This window comes from Meleagris gallopavo, chromosome 33, assembly GCF_905368555.1.
Source record: "Meleagris gallopavo chromosome 33, MGAL_WU_HG_1.1, whole genome shotgun sequence".
Classification (NCBI taxonomy): domain Eukaryota; kingdom Metazoa; phylum Chordata; class Aves; order Galliformes; family Phasianidae; genus Meleagris; species Meleagris gallopavo.
In genome coordinates this window covers 567,466-592,036 of record NC_139437.1, presented here as the reverse complement: position 1 = coordinate 592,036, position 24,571 = coordinate 567,466, and the positions used below count along the sequence as shown (strand labels likewise).

Genomic DNA, 24,571 nt, shown 5'->3' with positions numbered 1-24,571 from the left:
CACTCAACTACCGGCAGCTCTCGCGAGCCTCTGGCGTCCCGCTGCACATGGTGCCGCGCTGCGTGCGAGAGAGCGTGCTGCTCTACTGCCACCTCCTGAGGAACAAGGAGCCCGTCTCGTTCGTCTTCAAGAACATCGGCGTTATGACGTGCCAAGACGACTTTCTCTTCACGAGGTTCTTCTGCGGCTGCACTGCAGCGCTGGAGGGCAATACCAGCGCCATTGCCCCGTCCCACGCTAAGCTGAGGCTTTGAGGCTGCGCCGTCAGATCGCCGCTGGCCGGCCTGGACGTGGCAGGGCAGCCAAATGCCTTTCCCCGTGCTCGCCTCCCGGAGCGATGGGGAGCTGAACGCTGATCCCTACTGCTGGTAGAAATTCTTCTCTTCACCCTTCAGGGGTCTCTCCGCACTGCACCAGAGCCCATCGTTACGTTTGTGGGGGCGCAGGGGGAGACCGAGGCGCACGGGGTCCCGCAGACTCCTCGTGTCTGCTTGCAGCGCGCTCCCAGCACGAGCAGGCAGCTCCGCAGGAGGCAGAAAGCGGCACAGAAGAAAGCACAAACTCCTGCTCAGGCCAGCACAGCGCTGCACGCAGCAGCGGAACGTGAGCGCTGCAGGTGACGGCGCCGCGGTTCGATCCGCCTCGCACGAGCACACAGGAGCCAGTCCGTCAGGAGGCGGCAGCCCACAGGACACCGGCACGCAGCTCCTTCCCCCGCGGGACAGCGGAGGCTCCCTCAGAGTCTCGTGCGGAGGAAGCCGCCTTGGCCCGGCTGTCGCCGCAGCTCGCTCTTTCGCCTCGTCCTGTGGGACGGCGGAGGCTCCGCAGAGCTGCTCGCTCTCCACGCCGCTCGGAGCCGGATGGGCCGTCCTTCCTCGTAGCCGAGCCGCCGCCGCCTCAGAGGGACCGAGTCGTTGCGTGCCGGGCGGAGCCGGCCCGTTCCGGCCGTTCTCGGGCCGCGCGGCTCGGCGGCAGGCGCTGCTGACCGCCCCCGCTGTGAGCGGCGTCCGGCCCCGGCCGGCGCGGTTCGGTGCGCGGTGCGGCGGAGGCCCCTTCTCGTTCGTCTCGCGCGTCTGTCTGTCTGTTCGTTCATTTATTTGACTGGCGCGCGTTTGTGTGCGCGTTCACTCGTTGGAAGCTTTTCGTTCGGTTTCCTTTCCGCTCGGTGGCCCCGTAACGTCGGGTGTTTGGAGTCGGGGATTCGACACCCGGGAGTCGAGTGGGGGGAGGGGGGACGGGCGGGGACGGCGACAAAAGAAAGGAAAGGGGGAAAAAAAATAACGGACAACCAAACTCCCGCAGCTCTGTCGGCCGACGTCCCCCGAGAAGAAGGAAGAAACGGACGGCAGCAGAGCAAACGAGCGCTCGCACGGACGTCGGACGGACGGCTTCGAGAAGAGAGGAGGAGGGGCCGGAGGAGGGGGGGGAAGCAGGGTGGAAAATACCAGAAAAACACGTGCAGGCGCTGCAGAAAAGCGCATCCGGGGGGAGAGGGGGGTTGGGGCGGGGGTTGGGAGCGGCGGGCGAGGTTCGGGTAAGCGGTGGCTTCGGGCTCGGCGGGCGCCCGTGCGTGGTGTGCGAGCGCAAATAGGTAGACAGACAGACAGACAGACACACAGGTGGGTAGGTAAATACGTTAATTAAGTAAATAAATAAGCAAAGAAATGGAAAAATATTAAAAAAAAACGTTAGAAAAACATGAAACTTAAAAGTTTTTTAAAAAGTTGAAAATAAAAAGGCAGAAAGAGGAAAAAAAGAAGAAAAAAGAAAAAAAGATTAACAATTAACAAGCTAGGGAAAAAATAATTTGAAAAAATAATTTAAAAAAAGTCATGCGAGGCGTGCCCGGGAACGGGGGGGGGAAAGACGGGGGTGGGAGGGTGCCAAGGGTTATGGGGGGGACAGATGGGGGGGAGGACGGATCGGGTGGGGGGAGATAGCGGGGGTGGCTCAGGCGGGCAGCCGCCAGCTCTACCCGCAACCCCATGGCAACCACCCATGTGTGCACGCAAGCTAGTAAGCAAGCAAGTCAGCAAGCAGAGAGGTACATAGAAAAATATCTTAATTAAATGAACAAATAAGTAAGAAAAGAAAAATTTTTAAGTAAAAACTCGAAAATCAAAACCTAAAACGTTTAAAATTGAAATAAAAAGCATAAAAATGTAGGAAAAAAAAGAAAAAAGAAGTAACAACCACGGACGCATGCACGCGCAAGCAAGCAAGCCAAAAAGTAAATAAATAGAAAAATATATTAAAAAAAAAATTCGAAAAACATGTAAAAATGGAAAAGTTTAAAAAAAAAACTGAAAAAAGCAAAGGCGTGGGAAAAAATATATAAAAAAAATCATGCAAGGCGAGTCTGGGAGACGGGGGGGTGGGGGCTAGGGTTAAGGTCGCGGGTGGGGGGAAAGTGGGGGACGTGGGGTGGGGGGTGGGAATAGAAGGAGGAGGAGGCGGCTCTGGCGGCATACTGCCACCCCCTCAACAGCACCTGAGCCTTGCCAGGGCCCGCCGTCCCGAGCTGTGCAGACGCATGCACTCACGCATGCAAGTGAGCAAGGAAATGGATGGACAGAAGAATATTTTACTTAGTTAAATAAATAGAAAAAAAATTAAATTTTTTTTAAAAATTAGGAAAGCGGAAACCAAAAAGCCAAAAAGAAAAAAAAAAAAAATCACTTTGTGAGGGGCATCTGTCTGAGTAGAGGGAGGCAGAGCCGGGAGCCCGGGTCCAGGTTCCCGTGCCGTGCCCGTGGGGCTGCTCTGAAGAACTTCTTTCTCTCTTGGTTGCAGAGGGCTCTGTCGGCAGGCTGCTGCAGAGGCGGAAGACACTTCCCCCCTCCATGCTGCTGCAGCGCAAGCCGAGCTCAAGGCAGCAAGATGTGGCGAAGGAGCCTTCTGCCAGGTGAGGGCCTTGGGCGAAAAGGAGGAGGAGATGCGTGCGCTCGTGTGCCTTTGGAGCTGCCAGCTTTCGGCACCCAGAGAGGCTCCTGACACACGTGTGTCCCAGTGGGGGCCGTTCTCTCCGGGACGGCAAGCGCGCAGCACCATTTCCCCAGGCAGACACAGCAGCTTCACGGCCCATCCTGGCCCCTGCTCCCTGCCGGCAGCAGCACCAGCCGGCGCTGACCAATGAGAGGGAGGCCGGGGGCGGGGCGGCGCCGGCGCCGACCAATGAGAGGCCTGGACGGGCCGTCGCCCCCGGCCGATGGCAGCCGGCACAGCCTGCGCGCCGCCGTTCCGCACGGCTGACGCGGCCGCTCCCAAAGCCGGGGCGCCGCGGGAGCCCGAAATGGACTCGGAGGGGACCCAGTGTCACTCAGCGCCGTGTCCTCGACTTCAGTACTGTGCTCAGCGCACTGGAACTCACAGAATCGTGCAGTAATGCAGTTACTGCAGGGATAATGGGGTACACGTGGACAGAAGGACAGAGGGACTGATGGATGCCGGAATAGAGGGACACACGGACACAGGCGATTTGCTGGGGGTGTTTATTGGTGGTTTGTTATGGGAAAATGGGCTGCGTTCGTTCGAAGATCTGGTGGAGACGTGCAGGGATGATCAAGTCCTTATGGAGCACGGTGGGGCCAGCACAGGGTTCACACCAATGTTTCATCCTGAAAGTCAAAGCGCAGGTGGTGACCTCGTGGTCGCTTCATTTGGTCTGTGTGGCACCAGAACCCCCTGAGTCCTTTGCGTGATCTTATGGGGTCCTCACGGCACCACGACGATCACCTGCACCTTACAGGGACGGCACTGTTCTTCTTGGATCCCTTTTGACCTCCTCCACACCTCCCAGTCCAGAGAGATTTGGGGTCTCCCACAGCTCCGGACCCTGCAGGATACAGGGGGCCCCCAGCGTCACTCACCTTGGATAGGAAGATCCAGAGCCACGGGATCTGGGAGCTCCGGCAGCAGGGGGGGAGAGGGATGGGAGTTCCGCTTCCCTCGTAGCAACTTAAGCTGCAGTGGGAGAAATGAGGAGATCCCGGTGGGCACCAGAACCTGCTCAAAAAGCGCTGAGGAACCGGGGCTCCCAAATGGGAGGCACCTCCCGAGGGCACCACAGTACTCACTGCTATGTCATAAGCTCCGCTTGTTCCCTCCTCTAAGTCATCCAGGAGCTGGGGAAGGAGGATGAGGGACAGTTTGGGTTGGAGTTAATGGGAAAGCATGTGGCAGTGGGTGACGCCTTCGCAACGACCCCATATGGCCTCCCCCTGGTCTTAAAGGGAAAATCCCAACTGGTTCCCACGGACCCAATTGCTTCCACATGCCATCTGGAGTCCTTGGAATGTGGGGATCTGGGCTGGGGGTGGAGACCAGAAGGTGGAGACCCAAAGAAGGAAACAAGGGGACCCAAGGAGGGGGGACCGAGAGGATCCAAGGAGAGGGGACAGAGGGGACCTAAAGAGGAAACCCAAAGAGAAGACCCGAAGAAAGGGGTTCAATAGGACTCACAAGGAGGAAAGCGAGTGAAGCCAGGGACCCAAAGAGAAGGAACCGGAGGAACCCAAAGAGAGGGAACCGAGGGGACGGAGGGGACGCAAAGAGCAGGAAGCGAGGGAACCCAAGGAGAAAGTGGTTGCGAGCCGGCCCGTCTCCAAGAACCCATCTGCACACCCCAGCCTGTGCCTGGAGGCACATGGAGGCCAGGAGCAGGAGCACGGTGACAGCGACTGCTTTCATCTTCCCCTGTGCGCCGGGAGCTGGGTGAGGCTGCAAGAAGCCCGGGCTGCATTTATTCTCTTGGGACCCCCCTCGCATTCCAAAATGCCCCTGGGCTTGGCACAGTCCCCTGGCACAGGCTGAGCCAGGCATGCAGCCAGCCCCCACCTTGGCTCCAGGGCATGGGAAGGAGCCAGGGATCAGGGGACGGGCACTGAGTGCTGGGAACCCAACGGCAGCCAGCCCCAAAGGGGGGAATCCTAATATCACGCCAGAATCCTCGAATCCCAGAAGCAGCGAATGTGGAGAAGACCTCTAAGAACATCGAGCCCAACCAAGGATGTGCCGTGCCACTGTCCCCACACCTACTCCCCAGCACCACGAGCCCGGGGCCCAGCAGGGCGACGCGTTGCAGAGATGGTGACGTGTCACAGGTGTGGGTTCCGTGGTGGAATTGGCAGCGCTGAGTTACTGGCTGGATGACCTGAGAGGTCTTTTCTGAATTAAAAGATGCCACGATTCCACGCTCAGCTGCTGGCTGAGCAGCCCGAGAACCTTGGACCCCATCCCACTTCACTTTTCAGCATTCTACTGCTACAAAGAACTCAGTATTTCTTGCTAGGCATTGTCAAGCCAGCAAAGAGGAGTGGAACCTTTAGTGTGAAGTTACTGCCAAGCATCAGCCACCCGCTTCGCCCTTATCTTAAAAAGAGTCTTCACCTCACCTAAGTGTGATGTCAGTCTGTACTTAGATACAGCAAATCACGCAGCACTGCTAAGCTCCCTGACAAACACTGCGGAGCAGAAGCAGCCCAAAGGAAGCTCTTCCAGCTGACTGCTCTCTGAGCAATTTCCAAAGCAAACATTCAAGTGATCTTTTCAGAGCACAGCAGCTCTCCTATCTATGGGAAATGTCCCACGGGGCTGTGACCAGCTGTCCGTTCTGCCAGGCATCACACTTAAAATTGGCATACCGCTTTTCCTTGAGGAGCCGTTGAGTCATTTACAGTTCTAAGCCATTTATCAGTGTTTTATTATTTCTTTTCACGGGGATGAGACAAGAGCCACTTTCTTGGAAGCTATGGCAGGAGGCTGGATCATCACGGGAGCAAAACCAGTAGGACACCTTTTGTTCTGCTGAAACTCAGGCACGCAGCCCAGTGACTCCAAAACCCAACACAAAGTTCTGATTGCCTGACTGCGCGTCCTGAGGACAAATTGTCCTCGCGGACAGAGGCAGCGCTACTGCCATTTCAGATACACGATGCAGATTTCTGGATGCAACGCGGTGACTCCTGATGTTGGGTACGGAAAGAGAGCAGAAAACACAGGACCCGTCTCCGGATGAGACTGTAGGGCCTTGTCACACCTACACGATGCCTTGACTTTATCGCTCTACGATACCGTGATGGTGTGCTTCTACCATTCCATCATTTGTTCATTCTATGAGTCTGTGACCCCGCGATTCCGAGATTTCATACATCTAAAAGTCACGGTCTTTGGGTTTTGCAGCAGGAAATGACAAGGAAACCCAGCTGCCACTGCCAGATTTTTATTCACCCCTGATCTCCTGCTTGGCAACAAGGGCGCTGAGTGGGCACTGCCAGGGACACGTGTCTTTGTTTCCCTGTGTTCTGATGTCCCTGTCACCCACCGGCTACCACGTGTCCCCATGTCCTGATACCTCCATGTCCCCCTGTCCTCATATCGCCACGATGTCCCCACATTGCCACTGGAATGGGAAGGAAACTGGGGAAATGCCGCATGGGAAGGGAAGGGGACGGGGGAGATCGTGGAAGGGAAGGGAAGGGAATGGGATTGGGAGAATACGGCACATGGGGAGGGAAGGGAAGTTAAGTGAATGGGATTGGGAGAACACGGCACATGGGGAGGGAAGGGAAGGGCGTAAGGGGAAGCGCCTCAAGGGGGGGAAGGGAAGGAAACTGGGGGGAGATGCTGTAAGGTAATGGATGGGTCGGGAATGGGACAGGGGAGAGACGCCACAAGGGAGCTGAAGGGAAGGGGAGCGAGAACAGCATCAGCACACGATGGGCACATAACTTGGACATCAGCGACGTGACTTGAAAGGCCAGCATTGGGAACGCCTCCTTTGGAGAGAGACTGAGAGGTTTGGGCTCATTGAGCCTGGAGAACAGAGGGCTCTGGGGAGACCATGTGGCTGCCTTTCAGTACACGGGGCCTCACAGATCACCTGGTTCCCACCCAGCCCCTGCTGCGGCCAACAGCGAGATCAGGCTCCAGGTCAGGTTGCCCAGGGTGCCATCCAGCCCGCACTTGAACACCCCGAAGGACGGGGTATGCACAGCGCCTCTGGGCAGCCTGTGCCAGCAGCTCAGCAGCTCCTAAGTGAAAAACTTCCCCTGGACGGGTTCCTTTTTCTGATGTGTGCACGTGAGCTTTCTTTGCACTGAAGTGCCTACAGCTCGCAGAACTTGGTAGGAAAGCGTTTCCGGACCTTGGAGACCCTGCTCGAATGGCAGCAGAGCATCTCCAAGGGCACCAGGTGTGCCTGCGTATGCCGGAGGACGACGGGAATCCTTCTGCAGCCTCTCTTGCCAGCGTCTGTTGCATCCCCGCTGTCTCCACGGTGCCTGCTGGCATCTCATCTGCCTGCAGATAACGCGATGTAACACACAGGTGTTACGGGAGAGTCAGCACTGAGCAACATTCGTGTGGGCTGCAGCAGAAGGAGCGCAGTGTGATGCACGGCAGGCACGGTGCTGGGCTGCCTGCCTCGCGCCCACCACCCAGCCTCTGTCGAGCTGAACTCAGCCTGTGTGACACGTGGCAGGTTCTCGTGCCGCTTGCCGAGTGAACCACGGTGACTGTCGATAGGGACATTTCAGCCTCGCGAGGTGTGTGTGTGCCTGTGAACGCACAGGGTTTTGTTTATTAAGCAGCCGCAAAACAGCTTCTCTTACTACGCCGTTGGAGTTAGGCTTGCGTTCTTTGGGAACGTAATTCAGTAAGGTCAGTGGAACTCCTCCTGGGAGGGGAGGTCCCCTCTCCATGCCGGTGACCTAACAGAGCTCCGGTGACACGGGCTGATGTCACAATGCCATGCGCTGCATCACAAGGAGATCTTCCCCGGGGCAGCGGCAGCGCCGGCACTTCCCTGCAAGGCCTGGGCGCTGCTGCAGCACTGCTCAGGGGCTCTGTCCTTCTGCGGCCAGGAGTCGGCTCAGGGGCAGCCAGGCTGCACTGGGCGGCCCTCGCTGACGCGTGGAGGAGCAGGGGCGCTTTGCAGAGAGTGGTTGGTTGGTTGGTTGGTTGGTTGGTTGGTTGGTTGGGTGAGGAGCCTTGTCGCTGGAGGGCATCCTTAGTTGTGAGCTGAGGGCTGTCGGCAAGCGACATGGAAGGCTGCTGGACTGTGGGCGTCAGCTTGGAGCTGGCCTACACGTTCCCTACGCTGCTGGAACTCTCCACCGAAGGTAAGGCTTTCCAGACCCCCTTCCCAAGGCATCGCACGGGGCTGTTAGCTGTCCAAAGCCGCAGCTCCTGCTCTCTGCGCTGGGCTGGACGAGGCTGGGGGCTGCTGCAAGAGCCTCGCCCAAGGGTCCCGCTGGGCTCTGGGGACCATGTGGCAGCCGGGTCCCAAGGCCAGGAGCCTGACATGTCTTTTCTTTCCTTTGCAGAGATCGTGGCTGTCTGGGACGCTGTATCTGATTACATTCTGGAGCAGATGAAGCTGGACAAGGTGGGCTGGGGTGCTGGTGGCCCTCGCCCTGGACAGGGGTTCGGTCCTGCCGAGAGCGTGGGCCCCGCAGAGCAATCCCTCCCTGGGCACCACACTGAGCAGCACGCTGAGCCCAAGCCGGGTGCCCAGAGCAGCTTGTTGGCCAACTGGGAGGGAAACCCGAGGCCAGAGCTGCCCTGAGCAAACGTTTGGCACGCGCAGGGGCTTTGCTCTGCCCCGTGGTCAGAACGGGGAGAGCCAAGGGAGAAACGAGTGGGGGATTTTTTCTGGCCCTGTGCCAAGGATAATCCGTGGCAATCAGCCCCAGGCTTAAGCCCTGTGCTGTAAATGCCCGGGCTCTTCTCTAGCCAAGGGATGCTGGGAAATACGATGCGGAGGCGACTGTCTTGCAGGGAGCACAGATTTTTCCAGAGCCTCCCAGGGAGCCCCATCTCACCCCGCTGTGCGTCAGGAGTGGGGAGGGCGGAGAGCAGTGACCCCATGCTCTTGATGTTCGTGGCTGTTGCCGTCCCTGAAGTTCACGCTCCTCATCAGCCTTTCTGTCTGTTCCCTGTGCAGGGAGTCCTGGTTCCGGGACTCGGGATCTTTGCTGGGGTCCGAGAGGAAGTCCACAGCAAAGACGAGGGGATTCCGGTTCGAAGGCCTGTCTTCCAGCTGGACATCGGGGTGCTGTGGCTGCAGGACCTCCAGTCTCCCAACGACATCATCCCTGGTGAGAAGGCAGCAGCCACCTTCCCCTTCCCGCCCCACGTCCGGCCGGGTGTGTTCTCCCTGCTCTCTGGGAACGGCCGGGAGCGGCAGAGAATTGTCTGCAAAGCTCGGGGTACAGCGTGATGAGTTCCTCCCGAAGGAACCGCAGCCCGAGAGCTGCTTGTGTGAAGGAAGGACCTTTTCTCCGGGATTTGGTCATGAGCGTTGCATGGGAACGCGGCTGGCTGTGGCAGTGAGGATGTGCCTTCTCCTTGCAGACGATGTCAAGATTGAGCCGCTCAACTACCGGCAGCTCTCGCGAGCCTCCGGCGTCCCGCTGCACATGGTGCCGCGCTGCGTGCGAGAGAGCGTGCTGCTCTACTGCCACCTCCTGAGGAACAAGGAGCCCGTCTCGTTCGTCTTCAAGAACATCGGCGTTATGACGTGCCAAGACGACTTCCTCCTCATGAGGTTCTTCTGCAGCTGCATTGCAGAGCTGGAGAGCAACGCCACCGTCCTCACGCTGTTCCACACTGTAAGTGGAGGAGGTTTGGAGGCTGCGCCGTCAGATCGCCGCTGGCCAGCCTGGATGTGGCAGGCCGGTCCAGTGCCTTTCCCCGTGCTCGCCCCACGGCTTTCTCCACTGGCCAAGAGATTTCCTGGGTCTCTGCCCCTGCAGAAAGCCTGGCAGTGCTCTTGCACGGCCTCCCTAGTTTGCCACCCTGCTCCTTCAGAGCAGAACAAAGCGCTGGTGTTCACGGAGGAGGCTTTGGTGGAGAGCAGCTTTCTCTTGGCACGGGAGCCAGGCTTGCTTCCTGTCCAGAAGAGCCATGAAAAAGTGGCCTTGGCAAGCCTCCAGCAGCTCTGTGTCCCTTTGCAGAGATTCTGGACGGACGATTCTGCTGACTTCGGGCCAGCGTCCGCCGCCCGTGGGATCCGGGTGTTCCCGAGGTGAGTGCATTTCCTCTGCAGCACTTAGCTGGCCAGGAGGCAGGCTTCCTTCCCACCTCCTCTTCTGGGACGTGCCCTGCCGGGTCTCCGTGCTCGGCATCCAGTCGGGGACAAATGCTGGGAAGTCCGGCTCCTGGTTCACCGCTGCTGCCTTCTGGCCTTTTGGGGAATCGCGGTGGTGCTACTGGTGCCCAAGCTGTCCCGATTCCCATCAGAGAGAACGGACTGCACGTGCAGATGAATTTGGGCTGCGTGTGCTGCTTTGGCATGGCCAGGGAGGAAGAGGGTGCCACGCTTTGCATAGCACATAGATAAATAGCGCCGACCAGCTGCGTGGGGTAGGAGGCCATCCTTCTTCAAGGGTTGTCACTCCTTGTTTCCAGGTTTCAGCTCACCGTGGAAGAGAGCAGAGCAGAGGCCGCCACAGAAAAGGAAGCTGCCGTAGAGCAGAAGCTGAGTAGAGGTGAGGGAACGGGTCCCAGCTGCAGGGAGGTGGGCCCTGTCCCGTGCCGGGTGCCCGGGTCCAGGTTCCCGTGCCGTGCCCGTGGGGCTGCTCTGAAGAACTTCTTTCTCTCTTGGTTGCAGAGGGCTCTGTTGGCAGGCTGCTGCAGAGGCGGAAGACACTTCCCCCCTCCATGCTGCTGCAGCGCAAGCCGAGCTCAAGGCAGCAAGATGTGGCGAAGGAGCCTTCTGCCAGGTGAGGGCCTTGGGCGAAAAGGAGGAGGAGATGCGTGCGCTCGTGTGCCTTTGGAGCTGCCAGCTCTCGGCACCCAGAGAGGCTCCTGACACACGTGTGTCCCAGTGGGGGCCGTTCTCTCCGGGACGGCAAGCGCGCAGCACCATTTCCCCAGGCAGACACAGCAGCTTCACGGCCCACCCTGGCCCCCGGTCCCTGGGGAGCCGAGTGCCGATCCCTACTGACGGCAGAAGCTCTTCTCCCTTCAGGGCTGTCTCCGCTCAGCACCAGAGCCCATCTTTACGGCTGTGGGAGCACGGGGGGAGACCGAGGTGCCCCGGGCTCCCGCAGACTCCTCTTGTGTCTGTTTGCAGCGCGCTCCCGCCGTGTGCAGGCAGCTCCCGCGGGACGAAGAAAGCGGGACAGAAGAAAGCGTCGACTCCTGCCCAGACCGGCGCTGCACTCCCTGCCACAGAGGAGTCGAAGAGACTGCTGCAGGTACCGGCTCTGCCTCGCTGCAGGGACCGTGCTGCTTGAGACTGCACGAATGACAGAGCGGTAGAATCACAGAAAAGCTGGGCTTGGAAGGGGCCGTTCAGACCGCCTGGTTCCAATCCCCTGCTGTAGGCAGGGACGCCTGTCTCTAGACCAGGTTGCTCGAAGCCCGACCCAGCCTGGCCTTGAGGGCTTCCGCAGGGAGGGAAGCAAAAGCCTTTGTGTGTGCAGGGATCTGGAGCACAGCCCTTCGGGTGCTGCCCTTTCCCATTTCTGTCCGCTCCTTCAGTCCTCTTCGGTAGATGGAGGCTGCTGCACAGCTTCCCCGTCTCTCCTCGCCTCCTGGCCTGCCACCTGCCGCAGCACTCTGATTTTGAGCGGGGGCCGTGAGAGTGGAAGACGGCCTGCGAGCCACGTTTGCCACCAGTTGCGGATCCCGGCCTGCCTTCGGGGCCCCCGGTCCTTCGGGGGCAAAGCGGTGCCGACGGGCCGGCAGAGGCGAGGAGCGGGAGCGTGGAGCTGAAGGAAGGCGCCGGGGCTGAGGCTGATCCTGTGTGCTGCCGTGTCTCTGCAGGAGCTCCGGGAAGCGTCTGCACCGTGGAAAGCAGTAGAGCGCACGTGGCCCGTGCACCGGCAGCAAGCAGAGCGAGCACGGGCAGAAATGGCGGTATGGGAAGGCTGGAGCGCAGGGGAGGACCCGCATCCGCCCCAGGTAGTGTCAGGGATGGACCCTGCTGGCAACAGCCGCCATCCTCCGAGCCAGGCTGCGAGCTCAGCAGGGCTCAGGGGGTGGGAGCGGGCCGGGCGCCGCGCAGCATGGCAGGGGCTGGCCTGCTCCTCCCCGGGAGGACAGCTTGGCACCAGCCCCGCAGGGAGAAGGGAAGGGCGGTGCGCAGCCGTGGGCTGGCAGGGCTGAGTCTCTTGCTTGCCGGGGCCTGCTGCGGGGCCCTTGACAGAGGGCCTCTGGGAAACGGCCCCGTGCTCCCAGCCGCTTTGCTGACGGCGTCTCCTCTTTGGCAGCTGCTGTCAAGGGAGAGCATGCGTGCTCCGCGTCCTCCAGCCCAGCCCAGGGGACAGCGAGTGGGGAGGAGGTGCAGGAAGGACGTGGATCTGGTGCCGGGAAGTAAAATGGGCACGGCCACCAAGCTGGCACTGCATGCAGAGTAAGTGTGTGCGGGCTCTGCCGGCTGCCGGAGGCGCTCGGGCAGCCGTGCCCCTGCGGCTCGGGGACAGGCACGGCCCGGGCCAACATCTGCTGGCGGGACGCAAGGCTGGGGACGCACAGCAGCACGGGGGTGGGGGCTGGCTGAGGGCAGAGGCCGGGGGGGCTCAGCGGAGCCCGAGGGATGACTTTCTCCTCCTGTTGCAGCCTCCTATCCCCGCGAGCGGCTCAGGTGCTCCAAAGGTTGGAGCCGCACCTCCACCAGCAAGAGGCTTTTGCCAGCACCGCCGAAAAAAACCGGCACAAGCTGGAGCTGAAGCGGCAGCTCCCCTGGTGAGCTCCATGGGCAGCAGATCCCGAGAGCCGGGCTGGAGCCCAGCCTGCACTGCTTGCCTGCGCTCAGCCCGTAACGCTCCGTGCCCTGTTCTTTTCACCTCCCTAGTGCTCGATGCTCGGTGCGCTCCAGAGGGGAAGGCGCAGCCAACGGTGCTGCCGGCGGTGGAGCTCTCGGCACGGGGGCTGGGAAGCTGTCCCGATTTCCACTTGTGAACGGGAGGTTGTAGAATCAAAGACTCGTGGAAAGGCCTGGGCTGAAAAGGGCCTTGAAGATCGTCGAGTTGCAACCCCCCTGCTATGTGCGGGGTCGCCGACCGACCTCCGGACCGGGCTGCCCAGAGCCACATCCAGCCTGGCCTTGGATGCCTCCAGGGACGGGGCGTCCCCCACCTCTCGGCAAGCGCTTGCAGCACGTCACCACCCTCCGCGTGAACAACTGCTAACATCTCGCCAAATTCTGCCCCCCTTTCACGGTGTAAAACCGTTCCCCTTGTCCTGTCACGGTCCAGCCTCGTCAACGGCTGTTCCCCCTCCACTTTATACCCTCCCTTCGAGAACTGGAAGGCCGCAATGAGGGCTCCCCGCAGCCTTCTCCTCACCAAGCTAAACAAGCCCAGTTCTCTCCACCTTTCTCCACAGGAGAGCTGCTCCAGCCCTCGCATCGTCTTCGTGGCCCTCCTCTTGACCCAAGAGCTCTGCGTCCTTCTTGTACCGGGGGCCCCAGCCCTGGACGCAGCACTCCCAATAGAAGAAATAAATTGGCCTTATTTCCACTCGGTCTGCTGGTGTCGTGCCTGTCGCCATCAACTACCGTGAGGAAGCGGGAGCTGTGCTCCGAGAGAGGAGTTTGGGTGGCACCGAGAGCTGCTCCCAGGGCCCGGGAGGCCCACGCTCTCCAAGAGCGGCTTCCCAGGATGGCAGCCATCTCTGCCGGCCGTGCACGTGTCCCGCGCAGAAGTCGCGCGTCCCCTCGCATCCCCACAGCTCCCTGCCGGCAGCAGCACCAGCCGGCGCTGACCAATGAGAGGGAGGCCGGGGGTGGGGCGGCGCCGGCGCCGACCAATGAGAGGCCGGGACGGGCCGTCTCCGTCGCCCCCGGCCGATGGCAGCCGGCACAGCCTGCGCGCCGCCGTTCCGCACGGCTGACGCGGCCGCTCCCAAAGCCGGGGCGCCGCGGGAGCCCGAAATGGACTCGGAGGGGACCCAGTGTCACTCAGCGCCGTGTCCTCGACTTCAGTACTGTGCTCAGCGCACTGGAACTCACAGAATCGTGCAGTAATGCAGTTACTGCAGGGATAATGGGGTACACGTGGACAGAAGGACAGAGGGACTGATGGATGCCGGAATAGAGGGACACACGGACACAGGCGCTTTGCTGGGGGTGTTTATTGGTGGTTTGTTATGGGAAAATGGGCTGCGTTCGTTCGAAGATCTGGTGGAGACGTGCAGGGATGATCAAGTCCTTATGGAGCACGGTGGGGCCAGCACAGGGTTCACACCAATGTTTCATCCTGAAAGTCAAAGCGCAGGTGGTGACCTCGTGGTCGCTTCATTTGGTCTGTGTGGCACCAGAACCCCCTGAGTCCTTTGCGTGATCTTATGGGGTCCTCACGGCGCCACGACGATCACCTGCACCTTACAGGGACGGCACTGTTCTTCTTGGATCCCTTTTGACCTCCTCCACACCTCCCAGTCCAGAGAGATTTGGGGTCTCCCACAGCTCCGGACCCTGCAGGATACAGGGGGCCCCCAGCGTCACTCACCTTGGATAGGAAGATCCAGAGCCACGGGATCTGGGAGCTCCGGCAGCAGGGGGGGAGAGGGATGGGAGTTCCGCTTCCCTCGTAGCAACTTAAGCTGCAGTGGGAGAAATGAGGAGATCCCGGTGGGCACCAGAACCTGCTCAAAAAGCGCTGAGGAACCGGGGCTCCCAAATGGGAGGCACCTCCCGAGGGCACCACAGTACTCACTGCTATGTCATAAGCTCCGCTTGTTCCCTCCTCTAAGTCATCCAGGAGCTGGGGAAGGAGGATGAGGGACAGTTTGGGTTGGAGTTAATGGGAAAGCATGTGGCAGTGGGTGACGCCTTCGCAACGACCCCATATGGCCTCCCCCTGGTCTTAAAGGGAAAATCCCAACTGGTTCCCACGGACCCAATTGCTTCCACATGCCATCTGGAGTCCTTGGAATGTGGGGATCTGGGCTGGGGGTGGAGACCAGAAGGTGGAGACCCAAAGAAGGAAACAAGGGGACCCAAGGAGGGGGGACCGAGAGGATCCAAGGAGAGGGGACAGAGGGGACCTAAAGAGGAAACCCAAAGAGAAGACCCGAAGAAAGGGGTTCAATAGGACTCACAAGGAGGAAAGCGAGTGAAGCCAGGGACCCAAAGAGAAGGAACCGGAGGAACCCAAAGAGAGGGAACCGAGGGGACGGAGGGGACGCAAAGAGCAGGAAGCGAGGGAACCCAAGGAGAAAGTGGTTGCGAGCCGGCCCGTCTCCAAGAACCCATCTGCACACCCCAGCCTGTGCCTGGAGGCACATGGAGGCCAGGAGCAGGAGCACGGTGACAGCGACTGCTTTCATCTTCCCCTGTGCGCCGGGAGCTGGGTGAGGCTGCTAGAAGCCCGGGCTGCATTTATTCTCTTGGGACTCCCCTCGCATTCCAAAATGCCCCTGGGCTTGGCACAGTCCCCTGGCACAGGCTGAGCCAGGCATGCAGCCAGCCCCCACCTTGGCTCCAGGGCATGGGAAGGAGCCAGGGATCAGGGGACGGGCACTGAGTGCTGGGAACCCAACGGCAGCCAGCCCCAAAGGGGGGAATCCTAATATCACGCCAGAATCCTCGAATCCCAGAAGCAGCGAATGTGGAGAAGACCTCTAAGAACATCGAGCCCAACCAAGGATGTGCCGTGCCACTGTCCCCACACCTACTCCCCAGCACCACGAGCCCGGGGCCCAGCAGGGCGACGCGTTGCAGAGATGGTGACGTGTCACAGGTGTGGGTTCCGTGGTGGAATTGGCAGCGCTGAGTTACTGGCTGGATGACCTGAGAGGTCTTTTCTGAATTAAAAGATGCCACGATTCCACGCTCAGCTGCTGGCTGAGCAGCCCGAGAACCTTGGACCCCATCCCACTTCACTTTTCAGCATTCTACTGCTACAAAGAACTCAGTATTTCTTGCTAGGCATTGTCAAGCCAGCAAAGAGGAGTGGAACCTTTAGTGTGAAGTTACTGCCAAGCATCAGCCACCCGCTTCGCCCTTATCTTAAAAACAGTCTTCACCTCACCTAAGTGTGATGTCAGTTTGTACTTAGATACAGCAAATCACGCAGCACTGCTAAGCTCCCTGACAAACACTGCGGAGCAGAAGCAGCCCAAAGGAAGCTCTTCCAGCTGACTGCTCTCTGAGCAATTTCCAAAGCAAACATTCAAGTGATCTTTTCAGAGCACAGCAGCTCTCCTATCTATGGGAAATGTCCCACGGGGCTGTGACCAGCTGTCCGTTCTGCCAGGCATCACACTTAAAATTGGCATACCGCTTTTCCTTGAGGAGCCGTTGAGTCATTTACAGTTCTAAGCCATTTATCAGTGTTTTATTATTTCTTTTCACGGGGATGAGACAAGAGCCACTTTCTTGGAAGCTATGGCAGGAGGCTGGATCATCACGGGAGCAAAACCAGTAGGACACCTTTTGTTCTGCTGAAACTCAGGCACGCAGCCCAGTGACTCCAAAACCCAACACAAAGTTCTGATTGCCTGACTGCGCGTCCTGAGGACAAATTGTCCTCGCGGACAGAGGCAGCGCTACTGCCATTTCAGATACACGATGCAGATTTCTGGATGCAACGCGGTGACTCCTGATGTTGGGTACGGAAAGAGAGCAGAAAACACAGGACCCGTCTCCGGATGAGACTGTAGGGCCTTGTCACACCTACACGATGCCTTGACTTTATCGCTCTACGATACCGTGATGGTGTGCTTCTACCATTCCATCATTTGTTCATTCTATGAGTCTGTGACCCCGCGATTCCGAGATTTCATACATCTAAAAGTCACGGTCTTTGGGTTTTGCAGCAGGAAATGACAAGGAAACCCAGCTGCCACTGCCAGATTTTTATTCACCCCTGATCTCCTGCTTGGCAACAAGGGCGCTGAGTGGGCACTGCCAGGGACACGTGTCTTTGTTTCCCTGTGTTCTGATGTCCCAGTCACCCACCGGCTACCACGTGTCCCCATGTCCTGATACCTCCATGTCCCCCTGTCCTCATATCGCCACGATGTCCCCACATTGCCACTGGAATGGGAAGGAAACTGGGGAAATGCCGCATGGGAAGGGAAGGGGACGGGGGAGATCGTGGAAGGGAAGGGAAGGGAATGGGATTGGGAGAATACGGCACATGGGGAGGGAAGGGAAGTTAAGTGAATGGGATTGGGAGAACACGGCACATGGGGAGGGAAGGGAAGGGCGTAAGGGGAAGCGCCTCAAGGGGGGGAAGGGAAGGAAACTGGGGGGAGATGCTGTAAGGTAATGGATGGGTCGGGAATGGGACAGGGGAGAGACGCCACAAGGGAGCTGAAGGGAAGGGGAGCGAGAACAGCATCAGCACACGATGGGCACATAACTTGGACATCAGCGACGTGACTTGAAAGGCCAGCATTGGGAACGCCTCCTTTGGAGAGAGACTGAGAGGTTTGGGCTCATTGAGCCTGGAGAACAGAGGGCTCTGGGGAGACCATGTGGCTGCCTTTCAGTACACGGGGCCTCACAGATCACCTGGTTCCCACCCAGCCCCTGCTGCGGCCAACAGCGAGATCAGGCTCCAGGTCAGGTTGCCCAGGGTGCCATCCAGCCCGCACTTGAACACCCCGAAGGACGGGGTATGCACAGCGCCTCTGGGCAGCCTGTGCCAGCAGCTCAGCAGCTCCTAAGTGAAAAACTTCCCCTGGACGGGTTCCTTTTTCTGATGTGTGCACGTGAGCTTTCTTTGCACTGAAGTGCCTACAGCTCGCAGAACTTGGTAGGAAAGCGTTTCCGGACCTTGGAGACCCTGCTCGAATGGCAGCAGAGCATCTCCAAGGGCACCAGGTGTGCCTGCGTATGCCGGAGGACGACGGGAATCCTTCTGCAGCCTCTCTTGCCAGTGTCTGTTGCATCCCCGCTGCCTCCACGGTGCCTGCTGGCATCTCATCTGCCTGCAGATAACGCGATGTAACACACAGGTGTTACGGGAGAGTCAGCACTGAGCAACATTCGTGTGGGCTGCAGCAGAAGGAGCGCAGTGTGATGCACGGCAGGCACGGTGCTGGGCTGCCTGCCTCGCGCCCACCACCCAGCCTCTGTCGAGCTGAACTCAGCCTGTGTGACACGTGGCAGGTTCTCGTGCCGCTTGCCGAGTGAACCACGGTGACTGTCGATAGGGACATTTCAGCCTCGCGAGGTGTGTGTGTGCCTGTGAACGCACAGGGTTTTGTTTATTAAGCAGCTGCAAACCAGCTTCTCTTACTACGCCGTTGGAGTTAGGCTTGCGTTCTTTGGGAACGTAATTCAGTAAGGTCAGTGGAACTCCTCCTGGAAGGGGAGGTCCCCTCTCCATGCCGGTGACCTAACAGAGCTCCGGTGACGCGGGCAGATGTCACAATGCCATGCGCTGCATCACAAGGAGATCTTCCCCGGGGCAGCGGCAGCGCCGGCACTTCCCTGCAAGGCCTGGGCGCTGCTGCAGCACTGCTCAGGGGCTCTGTCCTTCTGCGGCCAGGAGTCGGCTCAGGGGCAGCCAGGCTGCACTGGGCGGCCCTCGCTGACGCGTGGAGGAGCAGGGGCGCTTTGCAGAGAGTGGTTGGTTGGTTGGTTGGTTGGTTGGTTGGTTGGGTGAGGAGCCTTGTCGCTGGAGGGCATCCTTAGTTGTGAGCTGAGGGCTGTCGGCAAGCGACATGGAAGGCTGCTGGACTGTGGGCGTCAGCTTGGAGCTGGCCTACACGTTCCCTACGCTGCTGGAACTCTCCACCGAAGGTAAGGCTTTCCAGACCCCCTTCCCAAGGCATCGCACGGGGCTGTTAGCTGTCCAAAGCCGCAGCTCCTGCTCTCTGCGCTGGGCAGGACGAGGCTGGGGGCTGCTGCAAGAGCCTCGCCCAAGGGTCCCGCTGGGCTCTGGGGACCATGTGGCAGCCGGGTCCCAAGGCCAGGAGCCTGACATGTCTTTTCTTTCCTTTGCAGAGATCGTGGCGGTCTGGGACGCTGTATCTGATTACATTCTGGAGCAGATGAAGCTGGACAAGGTGGGCTGGGGTGCTGGTGGCCCTCGCCCTGGACAGGGGTTCGGTCCTGCCGAGAGCGTGGGCCCCGCAGAGCAATCCCTCCCTGGGCACCACACTGAGCAGCACGCTGAGCCCAAGCCAGGTGCCCAGAGCAGCTTGTTGGCCAACTGGGAGGGAAACCCGAGGCCAGAGCTGCCCTGAGCAAACGTTTGGCACGCGCAGGGGCTTTGCTCTGCCCCGTGGTCAGAACGGGGAGAGCCAAGGGAGAAACGAGTGGGGGATTTTTTCTGGCCCTGTGCCAAGGATAATCCGTGGCAATCAGCCCCAGGCTTAAGCCCTGTGCTGTAAATGCCCGGGCTCTTCTCTAGCCAAGGGATGCTGGGAAATACGATGCGGAGGCGACTGTCTTGCAGGGAGCACAGATTTTTCCAGAGCCTCCCAGGGAGCCCCATCTCACCCCGCTGTGCGTCAGGAGTGGGGAGGGCGGAGAGCAGTGACCCCATGCTCTTGATGTTCGTGGCTGTTGCCGTCCCTGAAGTTCACGCTCCTCATCAGCCTTTCTGTCTGTTCCCTGTGCAGGGAGTCCTGGTTCCGGGACTCGGGATCTTTGCTGGGGTCCGAGAGGAAGTCCACAGCAAAGACGAGGGGATTCCGGTTCGAAGGCCTGTCTTCCAGCTGGACATCGGGGTGCTGTGGCTGCAGGACCTCCAGTCTCCCAACGACATCATCCCTGGTGAGAAGGCAGCAGCCACCTTCCCCTTCCCGCCCCACGTCCGGCCGGGTGTGTTCTCCCTGCTCTCTGGGAACGGCCGGGAGCGGCAGAGAATTGTCTGCAAAGCTCGGGGTACAGCGTGATGAGTTCCTCCCGAAGGAACCGCAGCCCGAGAGCTGCTTGTGTGAAGGAAGGACCTTTTCTCCGGGATTTGGTCATGAGCGTTGCATGGGAACGCGGCTGGCTGTGGCAGTGAGGATGTGCCTTCTCCTTGCAGACGATGTCAAGATTGAGCCGCTCAACTACCGGCAGCTCTCGCGAGCCTCCGGCGTCCCGCTGCACATGGTGCCGCGCTGCGTGCGAGAGAGCATGCTGCTCTACTGCCACCTCCTGAGGAACAAGGAGCCCGTCTCGTTCGTCTTCAAGAACATCGGCGTTATGACGTGCCAAGACGACTTCCTCCTCATGAGGTTCTTCTGCAGCTGCATTGCAGAGCTGGAGAGCAACGCCACCGTCCTCACGCTGTTCCACACTGTAAGTGGAGGAGGTTTGGAGGCTGCGCCGTCAGATCGCCGCTGGCCAGCCTGGATGTGGCAGGCCGGTCCAGTGCCTTTCCCCGTGCTCGCCCCACGGCTTTCTCCACTGGCCAAGAGATTTCCTGGGTCTCTGCCCCTGCAGAAAGCCTGGCAGTGCTCTTGCACGGCCTCCCTAGTTTGCCACCCTGCTCCTTCAGAGCAGAACAAAGCGCTGGTGTTCACGGAGGAGGCTTTGGTGGAGAGCAGCCTTCTCTTGGCACGGGAGCCAGGCTTGCTTCCTGTCCAGAAGAGCCATGAAAAAGTGGCCTTGGCAAGCCTCCAGCAGCTCTGTGTCCCTTTGCAGAGATTCTGGACGGACGATTCTGCTGACTTCGGGCCAGCGTCCGCCGCCCGTGGGATCCGGGTGTTCCCGAGGTGAGTGCATTTCCTCTGCAGCACTTAGCTGGCCAGGAGGCAGGCTTCCTTCCCACCTCCTCTTCTGGGACGTGCCCTGCCGGGTCTCCGTGCTCGGCATCCAGTCGGGGACAAATGCTGGGAAGTCCGGCTCCTGGTTCACCGCTGCTGCCTTCTGGCCTTTTGGGGAATCGCGGTGGTGCTACTGGTGCCCAAGCTGTCCCGATTCCCATCAGAGAGAACGGACTGCACGTGCAGATGAATTTGGGCTGCGTGTGCTGCTTTGGCATGGCCAGGGAGGAAGAGGGTGCCACGCTTTGCATAGCACATAGATAAATAGCGCCGACCAGCTGCGTGGGGTAGGAGGCCATCCTTCTTCAAGGGTTGTCACTCCTTGTTTCCAGGTTTCAGCTCACCGTGGAAGAGAGCAGAGCAGAGGCCGCCACAGAAAAGGAAGCCGCCGTAGAGCAGAAGCTGAGTAGAGGTGAGGGAACGGGTCCCAGCTGCAGGGAGGTGGGCCCTGTCCCGTGCCGGGTGCCCGGGTCCAGGTTCCCGTGCCGTGCCCGTGGGGCTGCTCTGAAGAACTTCTTTCTCTCTTGGTTGCAGAGGGCTCTGTTGGCAGGCTGCTGCAGAGGCGGAAGACACTTCCCCCCTCCATGCTGCTGCAGCGCAAGCCGAGCTCAAGGCAGCAAGATGTGGCGAAGGAGCCTTCTGCCAGGTGAGGGCCTTGGGCGAAAAGGAGGAGGAGATGCGTGCGCTCGTGTGCCTTTGGAGCTGCCAGCTCTCGGCACCCAGAGAGGCTCCTGACACACGTGTGTCCCAGTGGGGGCCGTTCTCTCCGGGACGGCAAGCGCGCAGCACCATTTCCCCAGGCAGACACAGCAGCTTCACGGCCCACCCTGGCCCCCGGTCCCTGGGGAGCCGAGTGCCGATCCCTACTGACGGCAGAAGCTCTTCTCCCTTCAGGGCTGTCTCCGCTCAGCACCAGAGCCCATCTTTACGGCTGTGGGAGCACGGGGGGAGACCGAGGTGCCCCGGGCTCCCGCAGACTCCTCTTGTGTCTGTTTGCAGCGCGCTCCCGCCGTGTGCAGGCAGCTCCCGCGGGACGAAGAAAGCGGGACAGAAGAAAGCGTCGACTCCTGCCCAGACCGGCGCTGCACTCCCTGCCACAGAGGAGTCGAAGAGACTGCTGCAGGTACCGGCTCTGCCTCGCTGCAGGGACCGTGCTGCTTGAGACTGCACGAATGACAGAGCGGTAGAATCACAGAAAAGCTGGGCTTGGAAGGGGCCGTTCAGACCGCCTGGTTCCAATCCCCTGCTGTAGGCAGGGACGCCTGTCTCTAGACCAGGTTGCTCGAAGCCCGACCCAGCCTGGCCTTGAGGGCTTCCGCAGGGAGGGAAGCAAAAGCCTCTGTGTGTGCAGGGATCTGGAGCACAGCCCTTCGGGTGCTGCCCTTTCCCATTTCCGTCCGCTCCTTCAGTCCTCTTCGGTAGATGGAGGCTGCTGCACAGCTTCCCCGTCTCTCCTCGCCTCCTGGCCTGCCACCTGCCACAGCACTCTGATTTTGAGCGGGGGCCGTGAGAGTGGAAGACGGCCTGCGAGCCACGTTTGCCACCAGTTGCGGATCCCGGCCTGCCTTCGGGGCCCCCGGTCCTTCGGGGGCAAAGCGGTGCCGACGGGCCGGCAGAGGCGAGGAGCGGGAGCGTGGAGCTGAAGGAAGGCACCGGGGCTGAGGCTGATCCTGTGTGCTGCCGTGTCTCTGCAGGAGCTCCGGGAAGCGTCTGCACCGTGGAAAGCAGTAGAGCGCACGTGGCCCGTGCACCGGCAGCAAGCAGAGCGAGCACGGGCAGAAATGGCGGTATGGGAAGGCTGGAGCGCAGGGGAGGACCCGCATCCGCCCCAGGTAGCGTCAGGGGTGGACCCTGCTGGCAACAGCCGCCATCCTCCGAGCCAGGCTGCGAGCTCAGCAGGGCTCAGGGGGTGGGAGCGGGCCGGGCGCCGCGCAGCATGGCAGGGGCTGGCCTGCTCCTCCCCGGGAGGAGAGCTTGGCACCAGCCCCGCAGGGAGAAGGGAAGGGCGGTGCGCAGCCGTGGGCTGGCAGGGCTGAGTCTCTTGCTTGCCGGGGCCTGCTGCGGGGCCCTTGACAGAGGGCCTCTGGGAAACGGCCCCGTGCTCCCAGCCGCTTTGCTGACGGCGTCTCCTCTTCGGCAGCTGCTGTCAAGGGAGAGCATGCGTGCTCCGCGTCCTCCAGCCCAGCCCAGGGGACAGCGAGTGGGGAGGAGGTGCAGGAAGGACGTGGATCTGGTGCCGGGAAGTAAAATGGGCACGGCCACCAAGCTGGCACTGCATGCAGAGTAAGTGTGTGCGGGCTCTGCCGGCTGCCGGAGGCGCTCGGGCAGCCGTGCCCCTGCGGCTCGGGGACAGGCACGGCCCGGGCCAACATCTGCTGGCGGGACGCAAGGCTGGGGACGCACGGCAGCACGGGGGTGGGGGCTGGCTGAGGGCAGAGGCCGGGGGGGCTCAGCGGAGCCCGAGGGATGACTTTCTCCTCCTGTTGCAGCCTCCTATCCCCGCGAGCGGCTCAGGTGCTCCAAAGGTTGGAGCCGCACCTCCACCAGCAAGAGGCTTTTGCCAGCACCGCCGAAAAAAACCGGCACAAGCTGGAGCTGAAGCGGCAGCTCCCCTGGTGAGCTCCATGGGCAGCAGATCCCGAGAGCCGGGCTGGAGCCCAGCCTGCACTGCTTGCCTGCGCTCAGCCCGTAACGCTCCGTGCCCTGTTCTTTTCACCTCCCTAGTGCTCGATGCTCGGTGCGCTCCAGAGGGGAAGGCGCAGCCAACGGTGCTGCCGGCGGTGGAGCTCTCGGCACGGGGGCTGGGAAGCTGTCCCGATTTCCACCTGTGAACGGGAGGTCGTAGAATCAAAGACTCGTGGAAAGGCCTGGGCTGAAAAGGGCCTTGAAGATCGTCGAGTTGCAACCCCCCTGCTATGTGCGGGGTCGCCGACCGACCTCCGGACCGGGCTGCCCAGAGCCACATCCAGCCTGGCCTTGGATGCCTCCAGGGACGGGGCGTCCCCCACCTCTCGGCAAGCGCTTGCAGCACGTCACCACCCTCCGCGTGAACAACTGCTAACATCTCGCCAAATTCTGCCCCCCTTTCACGGTGTAAAACCGTTCCCCTTGTCCTGTCACGGTCCAGCCTCGTCAACGGCTGTTCCCCCTCCACTTTATACCCTCCCTTCGAGAACTGGAAGGCCGCAATGAGGGCTCCCCGCAGCCTTCTCCTCACCAAGCTAAACAAGCCCAGTTCTCTCCACCTTTCTCCACAGGAGAGCTGCTCCAGCCCTCGCATCGTCTTCGTGGCCCTCCTCTTGACCCAAGAGCTCTGCGTCCTTCTTGTACCGGGGGCCCCAGCCCTGGACGCAGCACTCCCAATAGAAGAAATAAATTGGCCTTATTTCCACTCGGTCTGCTGGTGTCGTGCCTGTCGCCATCAACTACCGTGAGGAAGCGGGAGCTGTGCTCCGAGAGAGGAGTTTGGGTGGCACCGAGAGCTGCTCCCAGGGCCCGGGAGGCCCACGCTCTCCAAGAGCGGCTTCCCAGGATGGCAGCCATCTCTGCCGGCCGTGCACGTGTCCCGCGCAGAAGTCGCGCGTCCCCTCGCATCCCCACAGCTCCCTGCCGGCAGCAGCACCAGCCGGCGCTGACCAATGAGAGGGAGGCCGGGGGCGGGGCGGCGCCGGCGCCGACCAATGAGAGGCCGGGACGGGCCGTCTCCGTCGCCCCCGGCCGATGGCAGCCGGCACAGCCTGCGCGCCGCCGTTCCGCACGGCTGACGCGGCCGCTCCCAAAGCCGGGGCGCCGCGGGAGCCCGAAATGGACTCGGAGGGGACCCAGTGTCACTCAGCGCCGTGTCCTCGACTTCAGTACTGTGCTCAGCGCACTGGAACTCACAGAATCGTGCAGTAATGCAGTTACT

At 60.5% G+C, this 24,571-nt stretch overlaps 2 protein-coding genes across 4 annotated transcripts; both read left to right on the top strand.

Moving 5' to 3' along the window:
• The first annotated feature begins 1,489 nt into the window (after positions 1-1,489).
• On the top strand, positions 1,490-13,469 carry LOC146542073 (uncharacterized). 3 transcript variants are annotated; one of them, XM_085214744.1, is made up of 13 exons: positions 1,490-1,619; positions 2,794-2,905; positions 8,325-8,386; positions 8,945-9,098; positions 9,355-9,611; positions 9,957-10,027; positions 10,411-10,490; positions 10,613-10,724; positions 11,078-11,201; positions 11,773-11,910; positions 12,219-12,361; positions 12,568-12,693; positions 12,803-13,469. In XM_085214744.1, the coding sequence occupies exons 2-13, from the start codon at positions 2,881-2,883 to the stop codon at positions 12,921-12,923; spliced, it is 1,413 nt and encodes a 470-aa protein (XP_085070870.1). In that variant the 5' UTR covers positions 1,490-1,619; positions 2,794-2,880; the 3' UTR covers positions 12,924-13,469. The 3 variants fall into 3 exon arrangements, with proteins under 3 accessions (XP_085070870.1, XP_085070868.1, XP_085070869.1); XM_085214743.1 differs by lacking the exons at positions 1,490-1,619; positions 2,794-2,905 and adding an exon at positions 6,601-8,120; XM_085214742.1 differs by lacking the exons at positions 1,490-1,619; positions 2,794-2,905 and having other exon boundaries at positions 6,600-8,386.
• A 4,886-nt stretch (positions 13,470-18,355) lies between these two features.
• Positions 18,356-24,055, top strand: LOC104917080 (uncharacterized). Its single transcript, XM_085214753.1, has 12 exons — positions 18,356-18,706; positions 18,911-18,972; positions 19,531-19,684; positions 19,941-20,197; positions 20,543-20,613; positions 20,997-21,076; positions 21,199-21,310; positions 21,664-21,787; positions 22,359-22,496; positions 22,805-22,947; positions 23,154-23,279; positions 23,389-24,055. Exons 1-12 carry the CDS (start codon positions 18,628-18,630, stop codon positions 23,507-23,509), a joined length of 1,467 nt encoding a protein of 488 aa, XP_085070879.1. The 5' UTR covers positions 18,356-18,627; the 3' UTR covers positions 23,510-24,055.
• The last annotated feature ends 516 nt before the right edge of the window (positions 24,056-24,571 follow it).